This window comes from Eleutherodactylus coqui, chromosome 5, assembly GCF_035609145.1.
Source record: "Eleutherodactylus coqui strain aEleCoq1 chromosome 5, aEleCoq1.hap1, whole genome shotgun sequence".
NCBI classification, from domain to species: Eukaryota; Metazoa; Chordata; class Amphibia; order Anura; family Eleutherodactylidae; genus Eleutherodactylus; species Eleutherodactylus coqui.
In genome coordinates, this window is record NC_089841.1 from 156431115 (window position 1) to 156448873 (window position 17759).

Consider the following 17759-nt stretch of genomic DNA (forward strand, 5'->3'; position numbering starts at 1 on the left):
TGTTTACCTTTCAGTGTAATCCTGCCTGTGATGTTAATTCGGTGACTGCTGCCAAGTTTTCTCTAAGGACAGGAAGTGACAGGCTAGTATTATGGTACTTTTACACGGACCAACTATCGACCGAAAATAAATCGCTTGAATGAACGATTTTAAACAATAGTTTTTGCATGTAAGAACGACAGTCATCCATTGTAAAAGTAGCTTTAGGCTTTGCCTGTGGTCAGTGTGAAAAATGCAGGATTTAGGATCTTAAAAAATATTGTTTAACACAGAATTGTGATTTATACAACAGGTCATTTCCTGATGACACCCTCCCTTTAAGGCTGGGTTTACACAGGCTGGATTTGCTGCAGAAATTCCGTGCGGAATTTTGCGCCGCATATCCCAGGATTAGCCGGCCATGTGGACGAGATTTGTCAAAAATCTCGTCCACACGGGACTGCCAATTCGTCGCGGCAAAGTCGGTGCTGCGGCACGCATTCCCTGGCCACAGCATGTCAATTTTTGAAAATGGAATGGTAAAGCATGCGGCTAAGCAGCTCCAAAACCTGCGGCTACGCGCCACACAGACTTTTTTGCGGCGGCAAAACCGCGAGATTTCCACCGAGAATACGTCCTGTGGGAACCTAGCCTAATAGCTGATTGTTATGTTATTCTTATTTTTTGTAAACTCTTGTTTTCACTATGACAGTTGCAATAGCATAAACACTAAAAGTTGCAGGAATTTAAAATTTGGCATAGCTGCCCTACCGACTCTGCAATAGTCTTAAGTCTACTATATATGACAGTTTGTCTGACCTATACAAAATTAGTTGCTATGTGAAACCCAACACAAGAATATGCATCAACACGTTGGAGATTCTTTACCTCAGAATGTTTAAGTCAAAGTTGTGACCATAATACCATTAAAATGCTGTACGATGATCTGAAGTTCAGAAAAAAACATGGCACACACAACACCTAATTGCTCTACCCATTTGATGATCAGCTACAGGAAGCACTTCTCTGAGGATATTGCCAACAGAGAAAGTTTCACTACACAATAGAGGATATTAGCCCTTTAACCCCTTGAGTGGCGGGTTTCCTACCACCCTGTCAGACCCACCAGAGCAGGTTTTTTAAATGATCTAATCATTTAATTTCAACTAATTTTGCAGTTGCGTTTAAAGAGCCATAACTTATTCATTTTTGCATTGGCACAGCCATACGAGGGCTTGTTTTTTTGCGGGACAAGTTGTACTTTTTGATGGCATCATTTTTGGGTATATATAATGTATTGCATAACTTTTGTAAAAACATTTGTAGGGAGTTTTGGGAAAAAAAAGAAATATAGTATAAAGAAATCCTGCCATTTGTTTTTTGGATTTCATTTTTACGGCGTTCAGCGTGCAGAATAAATAGTGTGATAACATTATTCTCTGAGTCGCATGATTCCGGCGATACCAGGTTTACACAGTTGTTTTATGTTTTGCTATTTTTGTACATTTAAAACATTTTGTTTTTCTTAAAGGTTTGCTTTTGTGTCGCCACATTCCAAGAGCCGTATTAATGTTATTTTTCCATTGCCAGAGCTCTAGAAGGCTTTGTTTTTTGCAGGATGAACTCTAGTCTTCATTTATCTAATTTTTGGAACATGTAAATTTTTTATTGTTTTTTTTATTCAATTTTTTCTAGGGGCAAGATTAACAAAATCTGTAATTCTGGCATGTTTTTTATTTTTCACTGCATTCTCTGAGCAGTATAAATAATATATTAAAGTCATTCTACAGGCCAGTACGATTATGCCACTACCAAATTGTAAGGTTTTTTTTTACTTTTTCACAACTTTTTCACACTTTAAAAAAAAAAAAAAAAATAAAGTTGTAAAACTTTAAATCACCCTTCTTTTGCCATATCTATAATTAAAAAAAATTCTAAAATCATAAAAGAAAAATACATATTTGGTATCGCCGCGTCCATAAATGTCCGATCTATCAAAGTAGTGCATTATTTACCCTGCACGGTCAACGCAGTCCTAAAAAAAAATAAAGAATGCCACAAATGCACTTTTTCAGTCACCCTGTCTCCCAGAAAAAAATGCACTAAAAAGCGAACAAAAAGTCGTATGTATTCCAAATTAGTACTAACGTAAACTACAGGACATCTCGCAAAAAATTAGCCCTTGCTCAAGTACGTTGATAGAAAAATAAAAAAGTTATTGCGCGCAGAAGATGCAGCAGAAAATAATTTAAAAAAATTAAATGTCTTTTAAAAAATACAAGTATTACAGCAAAAAAAAAACTATACAAGTTTGGTGTCGTAGTAATCGTATTGACCCATAGAATAAAGTTATCATGTCATTTTTGTTGCAGTTTGTGTGCTGTATAAACAAAACACACTGAAAGATGGCGGAATGTCATTTTTTTTCATTTTACTCCACTTGGAATTTTGTAAAAAAGTTTTTCAGTACATTGTATGGTACTTTAAATAACATCACTGAAAAATATAACTCGTCCCACAAAAGACAAGCCCTCATACAGCGACGTCAATGGATAAATAAAGGAGTTATGATTTTTTAAACGGGGGGGGGGGGGGGGGGGAGGGGGGGAGAAACAAAAATGGGGAAAAAAGCAAAAAAGGGTCCCTGTCATTAAGAGGTTATATAATGTACTAACTTCCTTCTCTGGGTCATTACGACACAGAGATACCACATGTGTGATTTTATTTTACATTTTTTACAAAGTAAAGAGAGACAAGTGTTTTTATAATAATTTTTAAACTTTTTTTTTTTATTTTTGTCCCTTTAGGGGACTTCTACAGAGACCCATCAGGACAACCTGATCACATTGCGGGGGTTCGATGGTGACAGCCCCTTACATGCTGCAGTCGCATAGACTGCAGCATTTAAAGGGTTAACACAGCAGAGATAGGAGGTTTTCTCTGATCTCTGCTGTAAGAGCTGGTGCCTGGCTGTCCTCTGACAGCCAAGCACCAGCTCTCCTTGCCACAGAGACCATCGGTTGGCTTCTGACAAGCCGATGGTCTCTATGGAAACTTGTAAACAAAGCAGTGCAGGACTTTGAAAAACAGAACAGGAAGATATTGCCGATCTGCCAGCAATCTCCTGCTTCTAAATTCAAAGTCCTGCACTGCTCTGTGTGGGTCTGTGCAGGCAGAGCACAATGCCACACCTTGTTGCATTGTGCTCTGCAGCTCCCATAGTGAAACATAGCCCGGAAATCTTCCGGGCTATATCGCTATGGGCAGTGGAGCTAGTCCCGGAAAATTTCCAGGCGTGCCACTCAAGGGGTTAAGGACCAGCAATTTCTCAAATTTTCCTTTTCATTTTTTTTTCATCCCCGCTCTTCACAAGTTATAACCCTTTTTATTTTTCTGTAAACCTAGCCATATGACGACTTTTTCTTTGCCGGATGAGCTGCATTTTTTAATTGTACTGTTTACTGTAGCATACAACGTATCGAAAAGCCGTAATTAAACCAGTTGGTATATGCCGAGAGTCATAACAGCTTTAATTTTGCCACGTTGGGGCTGTATAAAGGCTTGTCTTTTGTAGTTTTAATATGTACCATTTTGAAGTAAATGCGACTTTTGAATCACTTTCTATTCATTTTGTTAGGAAACGGGATGCCTTACAAACTGCAATTCTGGCATTTGTTTTTTTTTTTCCTTATGACATTCACCATGAAGGATAAATAATAATATATTTAATAGCTTGGAATTTTACAAACGCAGCGATACCAGTTATTTTAAAAAAATTTAACAAAAACTAAGAAATGAGAAAGTGGTAGGGTTGAACTTTTACATTTTTTAAACATACTTAAACTTTTTTTTTTTTTTGGTAACCATAAGTGATTTAAACTTGGAATCACGTAATCACGTCTGCAATACACTGCAATACTTCTGCACAGCAGTATCTTGTACATTTCAATGTTAATCTTTAAAAAGACTACAATACATGGCAGCCCTGTGCGTCTTCACCAGGTTCTGGGCTGCCATGCGATCCCATCGGCGTTGGGAGGCATGGGGCACTAGAGGGCCCCCTCTCCGGCTGGCTGCTTAGGTGTGCTATCAACTTTGACAGCAGCAGCTATGCAGTTGAAAGCCACAATCAAAGCCACTTCTGATTATGGCCATTGCAGGCGGGTGAGGAACAGGGTTAATCCGTTTTTCAATCAGTGCCGTTTAACTGTGAAAAACATTTCTGAATCAAGTCCCTTCTTGCTTTTACCTTCACTACTTCCTAATGTTACTTTCATGTCTGAATATTTGGTGGGGTCACCCTTAGGAGGTAGAGGTGGCTGTATATCCAGAGATTTATCATTGATACCTTCAAGACTTCCTTTGGACTGAAAGATAAGAAAAATATGAGTTAAACAATAGAATAATAAAGGATTGTGAAGATATTTCAGTAGGTCTAATAATTACCTTGGTGCGGTGTAAGTTAGCTTGGATACCATTGTCGCTTATCTTTACCGTTATTTGCCTTTCTGACAGATCTTGCCGTATAAATGGAGGCTTGAGAGTGATTTGTGGCCTCTTCTTTGGTTCAACCACATACCTTATGAAGAAGGTAAGTTCTTATTAGAAAATATACTGACTGACCATAAACAAAAACTCACTTTTAAACAAGGACTTAAAGCGTACCTAACTTTTCAGAATCAGCTGCCATGTGTATACATGAGAAATAACACTATTTCTGACCATTATAGGTCTTGTATTCTGCATTTTCACCACTTTTCCCATCTGCAGGCTCGATCACAAAATTCTAATCCTCCCGGGGCTGGTGGAAGGAGACTGCTGTTATGATGTCTTCTATAAACTGCACTAAGGTGAGCAGAATCTGTTTTCTTAAATATTCTGTAGCACACACAAATAGCGGCTTCATGTTGGACAGTGTACAACAGTACTGAGCAGTGTAGACGTAATTCCAGTAACTGTGAGACAGTAAATCACTCATTTTCTTCATCAGCCATGTTTGTATGAGTCTCTGCTTCTATCTCCCTCCTCTTTTCTCCCTCCCTATAGACTGTGGGCAGCACAGCATCTTCCCTCACTTCCTGTAATCTGTCTAGTTATCTGTGTTACTAGAGACAGACTTCACTTGACAACAGGAGTGGACAGTAAATTAGAAGGCAGAGAGACCCTTAGTGGCTAACACTTTAGAGATATTTTACAGTACAAAAATGTTGCTTCAGGTAAACAGATTTTCACTTTTGCTAGTTAGCACAAGCTTAAATCTGGTTATGGATTATAAAAGTGAGAAATTAACTTAAATTCACTATAACAAATTAATTTGATATACGCTAGTTACATGACTGAGACACTTCAAGAATAGTACAAGCTCCCTAGGTTGAAATAATTTAGCTCACGCATTTTAGTGCAGTACATAAAATGTATACATTGCAGACAAATAGGACAGGTTACATGTATTTAAAACTTTAGACAAGGTTATTTTTTTTAAAAGGGATTTTCTTCACAAAACCAATTGATGACCTATCACTCCCACTGATTGCAATGCAAGAGAAGCTGGCTATGGCGCTTCTGCCCCATCACTAAAGATGGCGTCTGGTGCCGCTGCACTGACAGCGGGCTGGGCAATCAGCTGGAGATCCCGAGCGGTGGGTCCCCGGCGATTAACTATAGATGACCTTATTATCATGAGAGGTCATTAATTTTTGCCCCCAAAAAAACCTTTAAACATACCAGCAGGTGCACAGCTACTACATTCTGAAAACAAAACTGCAAACTCTTAACCCCTTAAAGGGGTTGTCCCGCGCCGAAACGGGTTTTTTTTTTTTCAAACCCCCCCCCCGTTCGGCGCGAGACAACCCCGATGCAGGGGTTAAAAAAGAACACCGGACAGCGCTTACCTTAATCCCCGCGCTCCGGTGACTTCTTACTTACCCGGTGAAGATGGCCGCCGGGATCTTCTCCCTCGGTGGACCGCAGGGCTTCTGTGCGGTCCATTGCCGATTCCAGCCTCCTGATTGGCTGGAATCGGCACGTGACGGGGCGGAGCTACACGGAGCTACACCGAGCCCCATTGAGAAGAGAAGAAGACCCGGACTGCGCAAGCGCGGCTAATTTGGCCATTAGACGGCGAAAATTAGTCGGCTCCATGGGAACGAGGACGCTACCAACGGAGCAGGTAAGTGAAAAACTTCTTATAACTTCTGTATGGCTCATAATTAATGCACAATGTACATTACAAAGTGCATTAATATGGCCATACAGAAGTGTATAGACCCACTTGCTGCCGCGGGACAACCCCTTTAATACCACAGGGCGTAACTATGTCCTGGCTGGGTGGTACTGGGTGGCCCTTAGGATAGCGCGAGATCATAAGAGATACCGCACTTTCTGGCAGTGGGAGCCGGCTGTCACTGATAGCCAGCCTCCCGCTGCAATAGCGGAGTGCATCAGGACAGTGACCCCCGCTGTTAACCCCTTCCCTGCCTATGTAGATCGTGGTATGTAAAGGGTTTACAGAGGGTGCATGCTCCCTCTGTGACTTTACCATGACAGTCCGATGACATCACGGATTGCTGTCGGGTTACCATGGCAACAGTGCGCCAAATACAGGCGTCCTGCTTTGTCATTAACTTTGATCGCTATAACAAACGATAAGGCATTGCAGGACAGAAGTCATTTATGCTGCACGATTAACACTGTAAAAAATGGCAGAATTGATGCGTTTTCTCTCCCTGCAATCATAAAAAAATTCGTAAAAAAGTTTTACAATATAGTCTACGCACCCAAAAATGGCATCAATAAATCTACAGTTCGCCACTTAAAAAACAAGCCGTCACATAGCCATGTCGATGGAAAACTAAAAAAGTTATGGATTTTGAAAAGTGGAGATGAAAATCCCCCAAAAATAGTTGTGTCCTCAACGCCAAAATAGGCCATGTCCCTTAAGGGGTCTTACGGTTGTAATCTATTGATGGTTATTACTAGGATAAGACATAAGTAGTGGATTGGCAGGGGTCTGTTGCCCGGGTGCCTTGCCTATCAGCTCTTTGCTGAGCCTATGCACACGTGTATTGAACTGAATTCTGCTGAAGCACACAGCTCCATTCATATTGTAGTGGCCAGGCTTGGTACTGCAGACCAAGTTCCTACAGTAACAACAGAGCTGTCGGCTTGCAGCAGAAATCAGCATAATGCACAAGGACACCAGGCTGGCAAATAGCTGATTGACAGGGGATCCTAGGCAATGGACTTCCGCAAATCTACTACTGATGATGTATTCTGGAGGTTAGGCCATGAATACTTTGCAATCCTCCACAGTGCTTCTAATGTACTCAAAAAAATGTAGCAATAAGTTAAAGGTTAACTTGTTGCCTGGGACTACACAATATTGTTGTTACAGAGTGTGCTACTTAGACCGCCTGCACACGGGCGGAAATCCCACGGCGGGATTTCCGCGCACTAAAAGCCTGCATAGGATTGCGTTAACAAACGCAATCCTATGCAGACACCCGTGGTTTGGCCGCGCGAAATCTCACGCGGCAAACAAACCGCGGCATGTCCTATTTCTGTGCGGGGCTCGCAGAGCCCCGCACAGAAACGTCACTTGCCCGGCCGCCGGCTCCGGTCTGCGCATGCAGCCGACACATGAAAGAGCTGGGGCCGCCGGGCGCGGGTGAGTACGCGCTCGGCCCTGCAGGCGCTCGGGTCGGGTTCCGCGGCGAGAATCCTCGCCGACGGATCCGACCCGCTCGTCTGCAGGCGGCCTTAATCTGTAATAAAATGTTTGTTTTTTTCTTTTACTCCTTAGCCCCAGACTGCAAAAGTAGTAGGTCAGCAATGAACTGAAATTCCGCTTACATAGCTTAGAAATACACGTACTGTCAAGAAAAATCAAACACCTAGAAGTAGTTGCCGTAATCGAATTAAACTATCTGTGTGATTGTAACATTGATATAAGTAAGTGATTACAATATCAGAGCAAAAGGAAAATTTATTGTGAAAAACTGAACACTTGAAGTGAGGCTCTAGTACCCTGGTGTACCGCCTCTAGCTTGGATACAAGATGTGATACGAGCGGGCACATAGGTCCACATTTGCTGTAACTGAGCTTCTAGAAAGTGCAAACTTGTAGGCTGTTGAAGCTGGCATCCCAGGTGGGCCCATACATGTTCTACTGGTGCTGAATCTAGCAACTGGGCAGCCACGGATGTGTGGCAATGTTGTGGAGGTATTCCTGTGACCCCCCTGTATGTGCAGCCGAGCATTATCCTGCTGGGAAATGCCTCTTGGAAGCTGCCATAAGAACACGTGGCTACAGGATGTCCTGAACATATTGCTGAGCTGTCATTGTCCCTTGTACCACTACTAGGAGTGACTGACTTTTATGTGATGGCCCCCAGACCAGCACTGGGTAAAGTGTGCCAGTACACAACAAAGGCAGAATTCAGGCGCTCACCCAAAAGGTTTTTTGACACAAACATGGCCGTCGTCAGTGCCCAAACTAAATCTGCCTCATCACTGAAACCATGTTTCACTCCATAACAGTTCAGTTTCATCATTAACAACACCACTGTAAATGGAAGCAACAGTGGGTGTTAAAGACAGTACAAGTAATGGGCACTGGTGAGACACCGGGGCCTGTAACAATGGTGCCACCTGTCTCTAGATGGCAAACAACAAAACAGTTGGAGCTGCTCGTGCTTGTCAGACGATCCTCTCTACTGGTGGTCTGTCAAGGGTGTCCTGAGCCCAGTTGCCTTGTGTGCCATCATGTATCTACTGGTTCCAACACGTCCCAACAGTCTGGTCAGAACGGCCCAGGTGGCGGCAATTCATCTATATGACCATCCAACTTTTCACATTCCAATAATGCGCCCCTCTCAGACTCTGTTAACTGAGCGAAATCTCTTTGATTGCGTTGCAGAGGGATGTCTAGTCCTAACAAGCTCTATACAAGCGGAAGATGCCCACTACAAGCAAGTAGCCTCTGAGAGCCTTTTCATAGGTCAAGGGTGGAACCACTTTTATGGCCTCAGTACAAGACCCTTCATCTAATCATGCCATAACTCTAATCATTTGCATATCGGCCTGAGATGTTTTGCAGCAAAACTACAAATCCTAGGCGCTTGATTTTTTTTGGGAAAAGTGTACAGATTTTTTAATATATAATTCAACTAAATAGTAAAATAATGGAGAAAAGATTGTATTTTGGCTATTCAAATCTATCAACAATTAGTGTAAGTGATGAAATGCAGGCTTCCCTGTGTTATAAGGACTTAGAAAAAGGAAAAGTCAATATACAGGGTAATGAAAAGAATACATACAATATGAATACAAAAATGTGCGGCTGTCACAATTAGTACCATATGGGTTATGTAGACAATGCATAACATTTTATAAATAAGTTTAGACATTTTCTGCTCTCCACAAATATTCCATCAGACGTTATTTTCTGACATTTCAGGAAGAGCAGTCAGTGAGCTGGAAGCTTCACCATTTCTTTACATTGATGATAAGTTATAAGACCAGCATTACAGCTCTAATATGGTTTGTCACCCAGTCACTAAAGCGAAATCCTAAACTAATTTGACGGGAGAGGACATTTTAAAAGGGGCGGTCCAACGATCAAATATTCATTTACTAACATGCAAAATATACTTGTTTTTCAATTGGAATCATTAAAAAAATAGATAAATGCCCCCGTGCCTAGATTATTTCTGTTACAAACTTCTAATGACACCCCTTGCTTTCCGCTTTATTCCCTCTCAGAACAGCTATATGTTAAGTGTTCATGAGCATTAGTCAATTCTAGTGCATCAATTCTTTTCGGTTAGTCTACACAATAACAGGAATCCTCAAGTCAAAGAGGATCCAAGCAGTTGGACAGCTATTGAGCATGTGTGCCTACCGATATCAGACATGTAGGTGGACATTCTGAGACGGAATCAAAAGAGCAACAAGTATGTAAGACTTCCTTCACACAGCATCTACACCCCAGGCTTCCATTGGCAGGATTTATGACAGAGGCACTGTACGTATAAGTATAGCAGGTGCCACTTAGTGGCATTCATGAACCAATAGGCTGTCATTGTAAAATAAAAGATAATGTATAATAGAGGTGTCCAACATTTTGGCATCTATGGGCCACATTGGAAGAAGAAGAGTTGTATTGGGCAACACATTAAATGCACAATACCTAACAAAAGCGGATTAGCAAAAAAAAAAAAAGGCTGTGCATATTTTTCATGATATCCGCCACCATAGATAAGCAAAAAAATCCAAACAGCCCCCATCATCCTCAACACAACCACCATCATCCACCACAGTCCTCTAAACAATCCCAATTGTACTCCAAAGTCCTTCAAATAACTGCCATTGTCCTTCACTGTGCCCCTAAACAACCTCCATAACCCCCCAAACAACTGTAGCCGCCAGCTTGAGAAAGACCTGTTGGTCGAAACGTCGCTGCTACTTGTGTTTTATGGAGTGATAAAGTCTTTTTTCTACTCGGAGATCTTGCATCTTGGATTGCTGCTATACCCTTTACTATTTGGGAACTTTTGTGGATTGTGGTCCAAACCCATTTTGGATAGCGTGCATATGGTATTCATACCAATTCAATATATGTGTGGATTGACCCATTGTTTTTGCTGCTGACCTCTCTTTATATATCTTCAGTCAGGCAGTCAAAGAACTGCAAGTGCCGCCCACTGCCTCGTCATTTGTATGATCCTGTCTGAGCGGAAGCTCACAGCCTGCTGCTGTCAGGTACCACCTGCAGCCTTGCCTTCTTCAGATTCAGTCTCCCCTTTGTGTTAGCCTGCAATAGACACCCTTGACGTACAGTATACGATTCTTTTACTAGATGCCTCTGCATTAATAGTGCATTCAGCTTAGCTATTCCCTGCAGTGAAAAAACAGCAACCCTTATAGATACTATCTGAACGGAGGCCAAATTGGCTTCCCCTGGGTGAAAGAGCACCTATAGATCTGTTTACAGTATGCGCCGATGCTTTGCTAGTGTATATGGTAAACATACATTGCAAATAAGACCCCAATAGCAATATCTTAAAAAAACATGTTTCTATAGTAAGTATTTCAATTGAAAACTTGTTCCATTTTGCCTGACCTAACAGAGTAAATTAATATTTATTGATGGGCCAACACATTAAGACGTTACACAGTCAGCTGCTTCTCACTGTCTGCTTGGCAACAGACTACAAAGTATCACCTTTTTACATTACAGTGAACATCTGACAGTTTGTAGTCTGTTGCCAAGGCAATGATAAAGAACAACTGATAATCTTCAGCAACACACAGCAAATCTGACAGAAACTGGACCTGCAATGTGAGGACCTAGATTTACTAATTATTATTCTGATGTGCAGGGGTAAATCCTCTTAGGATAGAACGCCTCTTCAAGTTGACTGTACAGGGTAAGACATCTTACCAACATCCATGAAGAGTAACCCACATCAGCAAAACCAGAAACAGGACACAAAAGTGGTATCCAGCCAAACAATGTCTTACCTTGGTGATAATGGACTGCACAAAACATGTTGTATGTTCCCACAGCATCCTCTGGTGAAAGGATTAACTCCTCCCCGGAATTTCCCCGTAACCTGGGCAAAATGTTTACAATGTAAATATGTGAAAATTAATATTAAATGGTTAAACAATCAAAACATATTGTGGATGTTCTTCTTGGCTTTAACTTCATATAAATTGTGTTGTCTAACCAACAGTCATACAGTAGATGGAAGTTGTAGGCCGGGTCTCTTACACCTGCAAGCCTCTTCAGAGCTCCGTATCTGGTTGATTTCAGGTCTTATTTCACCAGAACATTTTTTTTTTTCATTTTAATTAGTTGGGATTTCTCACATTTATAATACGGTGCTTTGTCAAGCACTGTTTGACCCAAATCTTGGTGCAACTTAATAAAACGGAAGCTGGAGCTTGTATGTCCTAAGTTTTCAGAACATTTCAAAACACTTTTTTTTTACCTGTTCATTGGTGGTGCGACCTCGTACAACAAGAACAATATGGAAGCCAGTGAGGCCAATAACAGGAATGAAAAACAGGCCAGCCACACACATGACCGATATCCTGGACCCACAGGCTAAGGATTTTAGTGCTTCAGAGTTTTTAGTAAGCTATAACTCTTCTAGAATAGAACGCTGGTCTTGAACCACACCAGCCACATTCTGATTATAGTTCATTACTAGAGATGAGAGAGCGTACTCGTTAAGGCAAAATACTCGAGCGAGTATTGCCATTTTCGAGTACATGCCCGCACCTGAGAAAAGATTTGGGGGTCGGCAGGGGTGAGCAGTGAGTTGTGGGAGTGAGCATGGGGTAGCGGGGGGGGGGGGGGGGGAGATCTCCCCCCTATTCCTCCCTGCTCTCCCCCGCTGGCCCCCGAATCTTTTGGCACGAGTGGGCATGTACTCGAAAATGGCAATACTCGCTGGAGTATTTTGCCTTAACGAGTACACTCGCTCATCTCGATTCATTACAATGCTTGGCAATTCTCAACATGCTTTTACCAACTCTTCATCATTGTGACCCAAGGCGCTTCGCTTCTCAAATTAATTGGTTATAAAAACAAAACGACCTGCAATTTCCATGGTACCAAGTGAATGTTCAATGAAGAATTCTATCTGAACAGGGGTCCATGTTTTTTAAACCCCCTACCATGTGGGGTCTATTTGCTGAAGTCAAATTTAGCTTGCTTGGTCTCCAAATTTAGACAATGTAGTGCCCATATGTTTCTTCCTCAGCAGGCTAGCCTCCAGGCAGACATTAGAGCTGAAAATGGCCACGATACAAAAGATGTCTGCCTTCTGGGACACATTTAGAAGAATTTTTCCACTATTGATTTATTTAGATTATGAAATTAGACAAGACAGAACAACATGTTGTACCCTTTTAAGCCTGGGACAATCTAATAGCTCAACGTTTGGTTGTTTGTTTTTTAAATTAATGAAAAAGTAGCAAATATATACAATAGTGCATACAAGTAGAGAATGAGCATCTGCTGACATTATCTAACCATGTCTAGCGATATCAGACATTAAAGTACATGGTATTTATTTTCTGGGCAATTCAAAGCAATATTGCACCAACTAGTTGTTTCTGGCTATGATATTCTGATATCATGGCAGAAATTCACTTGTAGAAATATGGAGCGTAAATAAGCAAAGAGAAATTAGCGTGAAATATGTCAAGCTGGCAACAGAAGGTCAACGAGAATCTACATGTGCTTTTTCTGTGCACTGAAAGGATACGTAATACTGGTATGGGCTTCTCCCAGAACCTCCAGATGGTGTAGTACAAATATGAGGCCAAACGAGAAGACCCCGACCATGTGTGTGCTCAGAGACAGCAGGAATAGGAAGAAATAGCGATAATTCCTGCGTCCTATGCAGTTATTCACCCAGGGGCAGTGATGATCAAAATCCTACAGAAAGAAATAGGTTCACATAAACACAATATGGAATATTTCATAGTATGGAGTTCATTAAAAATGCATGATAGCAATGAGCATCTCTTGAACTTTCTAGTGCTACTGTATTTGATTTATGCACACACAGAGTTATTGATGACTAGTAGAATATTAGTACTAAATGTGGCTATTGTATGGGACCCGAATAGCTAACAAATTACACATGAGCTCTTGAAATGCAGAAATGTCCAGCTTGTTTATGTCAAGTTTATTATATTTGCTGGGATTTTTTTCCCTCACATTTTTATTTGCAGTACAGATCAGAGGTGCAGCTAAAGGCTCATGGCTGGTCCCCCCTCCGCCATGCAACTCTTCACAGCCGACGACCACAGCTCATCCACAATTTTTAGCTGGCTCTCTTAAGTGACCTACTGATGCAACACTAGCAGCTATGAGTGTTGCTTGGTTCTTAAAAAAAAATTATTTTTTGCAATTCCATAACTTTATTTCTATTTTATTATCTTTCTCTATCATTCAGTTTAGGAGGGCTTGTTTTTTGTTGGATACTTACTTCGGGACTTAATAGAAATGGAAAAACATATTTTAACATTTCTTTGTAACTATTTTTTGGGGACCTACGCATTAAAGAATAGAAGCTCTCCCGTGATGAGAGCTCTGGCATCTGGCAGCTGGTACCTCATTTTCTAGAAACTATGCCTAATATAAGAGGTGTTAGTGTACAGTGCCATATAGCAGCCAACAGGTGGCCGAAAGCCTTGCAGCAATGGACATGGAAGTCTGCATGGTTTTCACATTAACTTTAAAGATCATTAAATGGCAAAATTATTTTCCATGCCTGCCCAACTTACCCGATTGCTTGTCTAACTCTGGAGGTCTCCTCTATGTATTTCGGCCACTTCCATGACGTGCAGCCCCTGTCTGATGCTTATCAAGTACCATTTTAAGGCTAAGATTTTTTTACTTTCAGTTTCACATATATCCCATGATGCATTAGCATAGCTTGCTTGCTGGGAGAACTGTTCATCCTTACCTTCTATATTCACCTAAATTAGCTACAGACCATAAGTATATAGTCAGGAGGATGAACTCTGATCTCCTCTAATATAACTGTGACACAGGAGCTGAGTGATCATCATCAATAACTATGCCAGGAGTGCCGATGTCCCCATCTAGTCCGTTTATGAGAAAAAGATTATGTAATAGCATCATACAAACTGATAATTTGACTAGAAAATGAATCAATAACCCCAATCTTCTTTATTTATGCCTTTCTTTGAATCAACATTGGGGTTTTGGGGGGGGGAGAGGGGGGTGTTTGATGAGTGGGAGTGGGGTAATAGCTGAACTGGATGGACACTTGTCTTTTTCGGCCTTATATACTATGTTACTATAGGAGGGGGAAAAAAGGCCAGGAGTTTCAAATAGAAAGAATTAACTAAGCAAGGCAACACTAGCTCACTTATATATACTGTGGGGATAGCTATGTAATGAATGAATTAAAAAATTCAGGGGCCCTTTAATTGATAGCTGATTCATAGTGGCCATGCAGTTTCGCAGGTCTAGCAGAAAAATCGCAAAGTCATTATCAACTGACCATGTTAAATACTCAATATGAAAACCATGTATACTTGTCACTTTTATGCCCACTACTGCGTGGTTTTCAGCTACTACATGGGACCGTAACCTACCTTACTGTTCGATACAGCATCTGCTAGACTGACCAACATCCAACAATGGGAGCTCTGAGGTTGAGCTCTCTATATATCACTAAAAGGCGCTGTCAGAATTCAAAAGGGAAGAGGACATGCATGTGGCAACTTTACCAACTACCACATGTCCACTTGGTACCTCATATTAGTTTACCTTCTATTATATCCATATGTTTTCACAAACCTCCATTATGGATTCTGGGACCAATACTGTAATTTCCTTCTATGTATTGTACAAGTTACATTTACAAAGAGGTGTCAGGCAGCTAGATTTGCTTGGCTCAGGCCAACACTGCAGAAGATAGGTGCTTAGCAAGTTTTGTATACCACGATTAGGTATACAAAGTTGCTTGAGTTTGAGACTACTGACCAGATGGGCAGACAGGCAAAGCACTTGGGCACTATCGGCAAAGCAGGGCACTGGGCAGTAGTCTTGACTTGCTCGCCCCTCCTCCTCCATCTCTCCACGAACGGAGAGACCCTATGCCCAACTTGTCACCTGGCCACCTGGTGGGTTGGAGTCTCCGGGTAATGCAAGTGAAGCAATATGAGCTTTAATCAAGGTATGCAACATGCCTACAGCTAGCCCAATGAGTCATGAGTGATGCTGACACAACCACACCACCAAAAACAAACATTTTTCACTTCTGCACAGAAGCCTGTGTACATGGCTAAATGATGCATCAATTGGTGTCTCTATAACCTCGCGATACAGGCAAGAAGTAACAATGCATAGCATGGTGCCTTGCTTGTGGACTTGGTCACAATTACAACCACTGTAACCCTTAAAGCTTTGCCACTGGTGGAGATGTTATATAAATGTGAGTAAATCTTCAATTGCTAGAACACACACACTGAAGCCTAAAACTAAAGTATCTCGGTGCTAGAATTCAAAAAGAGTGCAGCTTTGCACTGGTGGGGATTCCAATGGCTGGAAGAGATTGATGGCATATAAAAGAGATATGCTATCAACATATTATGGCACAAAAACCTTGCTAAAGGGCACCTGCAACTTTAGAAAATAAGTCAGAAGTTTTCATTGGTGGAGGAGACACAGTCAGATTTCACAGACTTGTAGAGAATTTATGGTGTAAATTCAATGAATGTGAAATTTATGTGTAAATGAGAACACACACACACAATAGAAATAGGAACTAAAACAGAATACTTACTTCCACACAGTTATCACAGACACTGCAGTGTGAACAGCGAGGAGGCCGATAAAAGTGACAGGTGGCACACCATTTCATCCGTACTTGTATTCTTTTGATCTCCACATTCTTGTAGAGAGGAGCTCTGAAGTCATCATCTTTGTCTTCATCTTCATCAGCTTAAACAAAAAAATTTAAAGAATCAAGAAGATTCACAGAGCACATCCTAGTAAACCGTAGGCACACACTATGCCACCACATGGTGACTTCTTACAGATAATACTCTACACGAGTATTTATGGGAGGATACTTCCATAATATGGTATATAATAGGTCACTGCAAGGATTCATGCAGTGTCCAACAGAGAAAAGCCTCCATATAAAATCAGAGGCATATGCAGGTATAGCATGGCCCCAGAGACTTCAATGGTTGCTGTATTATAACTCCATACAACTCATGTAAGTATGAAGCAGTAATAGGACTATGAATCCTACAGCTAAATGAAATAGCAAAATTATGGCAGCAATGGAAGATGCAAAAGTACTCTTCGCATCTTCTATTGCTGCCATAATGTTGCCATTTTATTTACCTATGGGTTGCAGTCCAAACCCTCTTTGTGGCATGCATTAGCTATTCTTATTGAACTATTGAGGTGTGTAGTTTCTCCACTGTTCTTTTGCTGCTGACCATTACTTTATTTTCATATAAAATCCTACATCTGACATTAAGCTCTAGGTTGAAAGATAGTTATAATTCTGTACAATTAGTGGGGACATTCTATTAACTATAGAATTACATAATGTTATAAGGCGATTTAAGGATATATGAGCTAGTGTTAACTTGGTTAGCATTTCTTTCTGTCTGCAACTCCTGGCCTCCCTCTGATGGTCATGTGATCTCTAGCTCAGATTTACTTGGGGTTATGGATTCATTCTGTAGTCAATTTCTCCGTGTTATGCTACCCTGTATCCCCAAAAATAAGACCTACCCCAAACATTTGTCCTAGCCTGATTTTTGGGGAGGCTTTAAATATAAACCATACTTCAAAAATAAGCCCTAGTTACACTACATAAAAAAAAGAATACATTATCTAGCAGGCTCGGTCCAGGTCCCTCCCGCTGCTCTCTAGAGCTTCGGTGCGATTCCCACAGTCCTCAGGCGCTCGTACATCATCACTTCCTGGTTACAAGATTCATAAATCCCACCTCCAGAAGCAAAGGCTATGATTAGAGATGAGTGAACGTACTCGGTAAAGCACTACTCGTCCGAGTAATGTGCTTTATCCGAGTACCTCCCCGCTCGTCCTGAAAGATTCGGGGAGCGCCGCTGCTGACAGGTGAGTTGCGGCGGGGAGCAGGGGAGAGCGGGCGGGAGAGAAGGAGAGAGAGATCTCCCCTCCGTTCCTCCCCGCTCTCCCCTGCAGCTCCCCGCTCCGCGGCGCTCCCCGAATCTTTCAGGAC

General features: G+C 41.5%; 1 protein-coding gene across 1 annotated transcript in view; it reads right to left on the bottom strand.

Annotated features, from left to right (window-relative positions):
* The window catches only part of ZDHHC8 (zinc finger DHHC-type palmitoyltransferase 8), an 82024-nt gene that overhangs the window by 17828 nt on the left and 46437 nt on the right, over positions 1 to 17759 (bottom strand). The window contains exons 3-8 of the mRNA XM_066603454.1: positions 16320 to 16477; positions 13260 to 13432; positions 11976 to 12078; positions 11503 to 11594; positions 4426 to 4558; positions 4229 to 4346 (exon numbers count right to left, since the gene is read on the bottom strand). Coding sequence (XP_066459551.1) covers positions 4229 to 4346; positions 4426 to 4558; positions 11503 to 11594; positions 11976 to 12078; positions 13260 to 13432; positions 16320 to 16477 — 777 coding nt within the window. The remainder of the gene's footprint in view (positions 1 to 4228; positions 4347 to 4425; positions 4559 to 11502; positions 11595 to 11975; positions 12079 to 13259; positions 13433 to 16319; positions 16478 to 17759) is intronic.